This window comes from Malania oleifera, chromosome 13 (assembly GCF_029873635.1).
Source record: "Malania oleifera isolate guangnan ecotype guangnan chromosome 13, ASM2987363v1, whole genome shotgun sequence".
Classification (NCBI taxonomy): Eukaryota; Viridiplantae; Streptophyta; class Magnoliopsida; order Santalales; family Ximeniaceae; genus Malania; species Malania oleifera.
This window is the reverse complement of record NC_080429.1, coordinates 9495838-9503570: the sequence shown is the minus strand read 5'-3', so window position 1 is coordinate 9503570 and position 7733 is coordinate 9495838. Positions and strand designations below refer to the sequence as shown.

Genomic DNA, 7733 nt, shown 5'->3' with positions numbered 1-7733 from the left:
GGCAATTCAAATTCAAAGTAATTCAAATATATAAATATAGCCTCTAACTTTAAATAAGAAGAAATTAAAATGGAAACTAAATTTACAACTTGCCAAAATTTCCCAGATCATTATTTTTAAAAGCTTATAAACACAACTCCATTGGCCATTGCATCAGCAACTTTCCTTATTTCCCCACTTTCTATTTATCAAAAGAAAAATAAGAATAAAAAATAAATCTCAACAGGAAATTAAGGCAAGAAAATCAGCTTCATAAGGAAACTACTTGAAGGTGTATATATTTTTGTAATTACACATGGTTATAAACCTTCATCAGAGTGCAGAGATTCGACAGATCCAGTGTGAGTGACTATGGCGTCGTCTTCCCCGAAGTTGAAGCACTCAGCAGCAGACATTGCAGAGTGGGGATGGCTTCCCAAAAATGTCCTCCATATCGTTTTGGACAATTTGGTATCTTTCCGCGATTACGTCCGGTTCGCCGCCGTCTGCACTCGCTGGCACTCAGTTGCCGTGGAGAACAATATGTACTGGCGGAGCATTAACCCACAGTTACAGACTTCTCGCCCCCGTCGCCATCAATTCCCTCTGCTTCTGGTGCCCTCCGGTGACGCCGACGAATACAGCAACAACCTTTACAGCGTCATCGACGATGCCATCTACCGGCTGCGAGTTCCTATGCCGGCGCCCTTCAACAGGGTCAACGGGTCCTGCGGTTCTTCTTGCGGCTGGTTAGCTTTTTCCCAATCCCTCCAAGAGACCAAAACCTTTCCGCAGATCGTGACACTCGTAAACCCTTTCTCCGGCGCCACCATCCGCCTCCCCAAATTGGACCCCGAAGAGTACCTAAAATTCGACGACAATGAGATGGGAGTCCACAAGGTTGTGCTGTCAGCGGACCCGGCCTCCGCTCCGGCTGATTTCCAGGCGGTGGCGGTGTACGGGCACATGCGGAGGCTGGCCCGTTACAGAGCCGGCGACGAAGGGTGGATTTACGCCCCAGCGGAGCTCCTCAAGAGAAGATCGGACGGGAGCACCTGCGTGCAGAAGCCGCCGGTCTGTGTCGACGCAGTTTGCTACAGGGGCCGATTCTACGCGGTGAACCAGTGGGGTTGGGTGGTGGCGATATTGAAGGTACGGGCCAAGGGGTGGGATCGTTCCAATTGCGTGTACGTGAGGAAGAGGTGCCTGCAGTGGTATACAATCACCAGATTACCAACGCAGACTAGGGATTTTAGGTCGACCCTAGTGGAGTCGTCGGAGGGAGATCTGCTGCTGGTTCGAAGGAACTTGGATGAGTCGGAGGCGAAAGTCTTCAAGGTGAGGGATGGGAGGGGGAGGAAGGAGGGGGAGGGCGGCGCTGCGGAGGTGAAGAGCCTTGGGGATGATGCTGTGTTCGTGGGGTGTGGGAAGCCCGGGTGCGTCTCTGCTTCTTCGGCGGCGGCGATAGCCGTGGGTGGGTGGTGCAGGGGCAACTGCGTGTACTACGCTAATTGCGGAACAGAGATTGGACTGTTCTGCTTGGGGAATCATGGAAGCCATGGAAAGCTTTACAGCCACTGTCCTCCTCACCAAAATCTTCCTCATCCCGTTTGGGTTCTCCTTGCTTCTCTTGAAAATTTATTGCTTACTACCAACTAGGGGTGGCAAAACGGGCGGGTGGGCCGGGTTTGGGCGGGTCGCCAATGGGCTGGGTCGTAAACGGATCGGGTCTTTAACGGGTTGAGGTTAAACGGGTGCCAATCACATAAACCCTAACCCGCCCGTTTAATAAACGGGCGGGTCGCGGGTTACCCATTTAAAAAAAAATATTATTTTAAAATTTTAAAACCCCAAATTACAGCACATCTCTCTCTTATTTATTTAAAAAATTAAAGCCCCAAATTACAGCACATCTCTCTCTCTCTCTCTCAGTCTCTCTCATGGTTGAAGGGGAATTAAACTTCCTCACTTGTCGCATCTCTCTCTCTCTCTCTCGGCCCTCACTTATCAGATTCAAACAAAATCAGTATACCATTAAGCCAGTAAGCCTGAATGACCACGAGTCAGCTGGAGATGGAGTCGGAAACTAGGACGAAGATGGCAACGAGCCCCAAGAATGACCAAATTTGTTATGGCAGATCAGACCAAACATGAGTGGAGAACTGCGAAGTCAAAGTTCAAACTGACCTGCGAGGCTACGAGGTTGAAATTGCGAGAGTCGAGGGCTTAAGAGGCGAGAGGATATGCCGCAGGAGAGGAGGTTATCTGCGAGAGAGAGGCGGAGCCGTGGAGTCGAGGTTGGGATTTTGTGGGAGAGGGAAGGATACTGCAACTCTGCAACTGGGATGATTGATGAAGATGGCCGCCAATCTCCCACGCGACGAAGCAGAAGGAACGAAGGTAGTGAAAGCCAGCGAGAGGCGGCTTCGGCCACAAGGAAATTTAGGGTTTCATGGAGTAAAGTTAATGTATAATATATATAGGAATATGAGCAAAATAAACGGGTCACCCACCGGCCTGAACCCAGTTGACCCGTTTATAAACGGGTCAACCCGTGACCTGCCCGTTTATTAAACGTATTGACTTTCTTAAACCCGAGCCCGTTTAAAATGGACGGGTCCGGGTGACCCAACGGGTTATGACCCGTTTTGCCACCCCTACTACCAACAAACATTAATCTTAATCCCCCACTGTTTTGCGGCTAATAATTAAACTCTGCTGAAATTAATTAAATACTTCATCCCTATTTTAGTATTTTATTATCTTTTATACAAATTCTATATAAGTTTGATGCTTGAAGGATTTTAGCAAATGGTATATTGAGGTTTTGGTGCCATTGTTAATGTTATAGAAATGTCAAAATTTTTATAGACTCAAAAAAGTTATATGAAATTACATTTACAGTTTATAAGAATTAATATTTGAGTTCAAAAGAAAATGTTATATTTAGTGTTGGAATTGGTCTAATCCCAAGAGAGGTGAATTGAGTTTTAAACCTTTTTTACTAATTTAAAAATTTTCGCCGATTCACTACAAATCACATCTCATTCAATGTACATGCGTGTATGTAAATTAAATAATTATGATATTAAATAAACATTCATACACGTGCAGTATTTAACGTGCAAGAATTTAAATAAGATAGAAAGAGACACGCGATATTTGTTATCGAAATTCGGCCAAAGCAGTATATGTTCTCGCCTTAGGCATACTTCCTAAGGATTACATTATCCCTACTCACTTAAACGAGTGAAGTAGAAGTCGTTTATATCATCTTCTTACGGATCGAGGAAAACCTCAGCTCAATTACAAAACTGAACCCAATTTGTCTCCATTATAGGGTGGAGACTCTCTAGTTCAATTTATCAAGCTGAATCCAACCGATCTCACTTACGGGGCAGAGACTCTTCAATTCAATTAACAGGCAGAACCTAACCGGTACATTAAAACATTTTTATACATATAACGTGCTTCAAAAATAAGTTAGGATGTACACATTTAAGCGCATAAAATGCACACTCTAATATTATATGAGTTATGTTCAATAGAAAAATGGTGTTTTCTCAAAACATATTTTTAATCTTTGAGAAATGATGTGTTTGATAAAATACTCAAAGATATAACTCTAATAAAAATATTCTCTCAAAAGTATTTTTCAAAGAGTAACTGGAGAACCCAAGATTTTGCTCTTCAACAAATTTTGCACAAATAAAATTATATGAATATTTATAAATAAGAAATATGTTCCTCAATAAAGATTTTTGTAAATAAAAATTATTTAGAGAAATTGGGATCAAAGCTCAAAAATATTTGTGCAATAAAAAATTTCTCCCAAAAATATTTATCAATAGAAATAATCGGAAGAAACCAAAGCTATACTTTCAAAATAATTTTCAGAAAATAAATAACGAGTGAGAGTATATGCATGTAAATATAAAAATAAATGCCCAAAATAAATATATTCTCTTCCAAAGTGATTTTGAAATAAGTGAATGGAAAGAGAGTTGGAAAGTTTTGTTTAAAAAATTTTGCCCCAAAAAAATAATTTTAGCAATAAAAATTGATTTTGAGGAACTTTGATTAATAAGGGTTTAGAAAGAATTTAGAGTTAATTAAAGTTACTAATCTAAGGTTATGAAAAAGTATTTATAGATTTTCAGGAAAATATGACCGTTGGGGACACACTCGGTATTATTAGAAAAGTTTAATTAATTTTAAACGTATTTCAAACATTTAAAAATGCTGGAACCTGAGAGGTTCAGTTGACCAAGGCAAGGTTCGGTCGACCATATTAGGCAAGCTCGGTTGACCGAGCATAGGTCCGGTTGACCGAGCTCTCACAATGATTTTGAATTTTAAACAGCTCGGTTGACCAATGGGAAGGCCGGTCAACCGACTGAGAGGCGATCCAAAACCCTTCGTGGGTTCAGTCGACCTAGGGGTAAGAACGGTTTGCCATTCAATAGGTTTGGTCGACCATTGATGTTTGAACTAAAGGAGCCGATCGGTCGTGGGCGTTGGAAAGCAGAGAGACATGCGTCGGTCGACCTGGGAAGATACGTTCAAAAGAGCGTCGATCGACTGAAAGTATTAAAAGATTAATATTTTGCCCAAAAATCCAACGTCGGCCAATTGTTTACTTTTACCCCGATTTTGACCCTAACAAATTTAAGCATTTTTGTATAATTTTAGTTGTTAAGAAAAAGGTTTTTTGTGAAGTGTTAGGTGTCCTATGGTCAACCTATGGTCATCTGAGCATTCAAACATATCGTGCAGATACATGCATTATTACAGACCAAGTATAAAAGAAAAATTAAATGTATTTACAAATTAAAATTAAATGTCGTCACCTTTTTCTTCATTGCTCTTCTCTTTATGGAATGCGCCAATTGAAGTAAGTTTGAAATCTTCTCACTTCCATTTCACTTTTGCCTTATGTGTGTGTTGAATAGTAAACTTGTTCAAGCACTTAAAAACACACATAAGAAATTGGTACTTTGTTAGTATCAAAAGAGGGATCAGACTCAAAAAGTCAACATTTAGTTAAAAATAAAATAAACTACTATTATATATAGATATCGATATCGATATCAATATCCATATCGATATCTATACTATACTAAATTAATAAAAGTAATAAAAAGTAAATTTTATTGTCGCAAAAATATTCCTATGTTTTAAGGAAATATAAAAATTATTTAAAAAAAAATAAATTTAACCACAATTAGATAAACTTATATTAATTTATAAAATCTATTTTAGATACGTTAAAGTCTGAACTTAAAAAAGAAACTATATTTAGTGGCAAAAAAGCCAGTATACATTTCATATATAAAAGTATGAATAGTATAAACAACTTTGTAGGCAAAAATTTTATTTTCTTTTAAAAGAAAGACTAGTATTTCTAAAAAAATTAACTTCAATAATATTAAATAAAGTTACATTTAGAAATTCTATCTTGAATAGTTCAAGATTTGGATCTAAAAAATTCATTTCCTTCAAACAATAAAATAAATGTAATAGTATTATAGACGTTAAATAAAATGTATATCCAAAAGTAAAATAGGTAAACTCATCAGTAGCTTCTAAAATTATTGTAAAATGTCTAAAATTGTTTAGATAAACAATAATTGTGACGACCTGCTTAATTTTCATATTTTTTTTAAAAAAATAAAATCAATATCACAAATCCCAACTTAGCAGATCATAATCCACCTGAACCCGTGAGTACCAGGGATAAATCAGAATACGACATGGAAGCCTAAGCAGCAGGAAACATATATTCACAATATTGTAAATACAAAACATCCATCACATTACTACAAATACTAGAGTCACTATACCACTGTATTTTAGTATATACACATCTCAAACAAAATCTAGGGACATTTCCCCTAAAAATCCAACTGTCTCTACTAAAGTTTACCCTCCAAAAAGGGCAGACAATAGCTCTAGATCAGCGGGGTTTTTCTCGCTCTCCTATCTGGGGCTCCTGAAAAGTTTATAAAATTTTGGGGTGAGACACCTCTCAATAAGGAAAATAAACTAATACCAGTGTGTGGCAACATGAGTATTTCGTATTCTACACATAATATATTCAGTAACTGTTTTGTCAAATGGGAAAACATATATATATATATATATATATATATATCAAATCATGGCAGAACATACTACATTTTCATAAACAAATCTCATCTCATATAATAATAATAACATAAAAACATGTTATCATGTATTACCCCCACATGACTGGGTTGTGTGGTCCGAAGGCGGGACCTAACAATGGTTGGCCGACCATTGCCAAGTCAAAAGTACAGTCTGTAAGTCTAATGGGTCTGCCAGACCTGGTCCGTACACCAGGAGCGATCACACACTTTTTAAAAATCATATCGACCATCCAATCTCACACCACTCCGTACAGCGGCGTTAACACAAATATCATGATCACGAAGACCATGAACACATAGCAACGGTACCGTATAAGTGCTAACCTAAACCAAGCCAACCGGGTTCTGATACCATATAACGTATATTAAAACTGTGATACGTGGATATTTCATATCATTAATTTTCACATCAATCATATCATTTTGCATATATACGTATATCATGAAAATCATCGGCCCGTACGTCGGTATTACACATTTTATCATAGCTCGGCCCGTACGCCGGCAAATCATAACACAACCCGTACGTTGGCAAATCACATCATAGCACGGCCCGTACACTGGCAAACATATCATAGCACAGCCCGTACGCTGAAAAATCACATCATAGCATAGCCCGTACGCTGGCAAATCACATCATAGCACAATCCGTACGCTGGCAAATCACATCATAATCCCATTCTAGAAAGCAGAATTTCATAACATTTTATACTCATGCCACACTGAACAGATTTTCCGCATATTTAGCATATTATCATTTTAACCGTATTTCCTCAAATATAAATCATTTATAAATATATTCATTTCCCTGAAATCAAATTTTATAATAATATACATACATTTTTCATAAAATACTAACATAATTTATCCCCTTACCTGACTACTGAGAAAGCTCCCAAAATATTCTAGTCTAACACCCGTAGGATTTCTTGACCAATACCCTGAAAATGAAAACTCTCAGTATTAAAATTCAGTATTTTCACATGTATATCATTTCCTATAACTATCGCAAGACCAAATTTGGCTTAAAAAACCTTACCTCAACTCAGGAATGATTTCCAACTTGCTTTCACCAACGATCCGCTCTGGCAAATTTGGAGAGAACTTCCCTAAGAGCGTCGTGGTGGCTTCAAACTGTCGATCCGACGTAAATTTAGCCTGAAATCGAAGAGAGAAAGAGAGAGAGAACCAAAGGGGAGAGAGAGAGGAGAGAGTTAGCTTCATTAGTAAGTTAAAAATCCGGATTTTGATATTTATAGAATAGGGAATTCGTCGACGAGCCACGTCATTCGTCGACGAATCCTTTAATAATTTCGTTAACAAAATTCAGTCCTCGTTAATGAAATTCAGTTAGCTCAAACCTCTTTCGGTATTTCCTCGTCAACGAATCCCCTGTATTCGTCGACGAATTCTCTAATGATTCCCTCGGTTATTCCTTTCAAAGTGCAATGTCGTCGACGAAGTCGACCTCCTCCTCCTGTTACTGTTTTCCATTTCCCTTCCTCTTTATTATTTAAATCTCATTATTATTCGGGTCATTACAATAATAGTATATAATTTCTAAAAGATAAATTTTATAAATAA

At 38.3% G+C, this 7733-nt stretch overlaps 1 protein-coding gene across 1 annotated transcript; it reads left to right on the top strand.

Moving 5' to 3' along the window:
• Window positions 1-351: 351 nt before the first annotated feature.
• On the top strand, window positions 352-1638 carry LOC131145680 (uncharacterized). The gene has a single exon (XM_058094879.1). It carries the CDS (start codon window positions 352-354, stop codon window positions 1636-1638), a length of 1287 nt encoding a protein of 428 aa, XP_057950862.1.
• Window positions 1639-7733: the final 6095 nt, after the last annotated feature.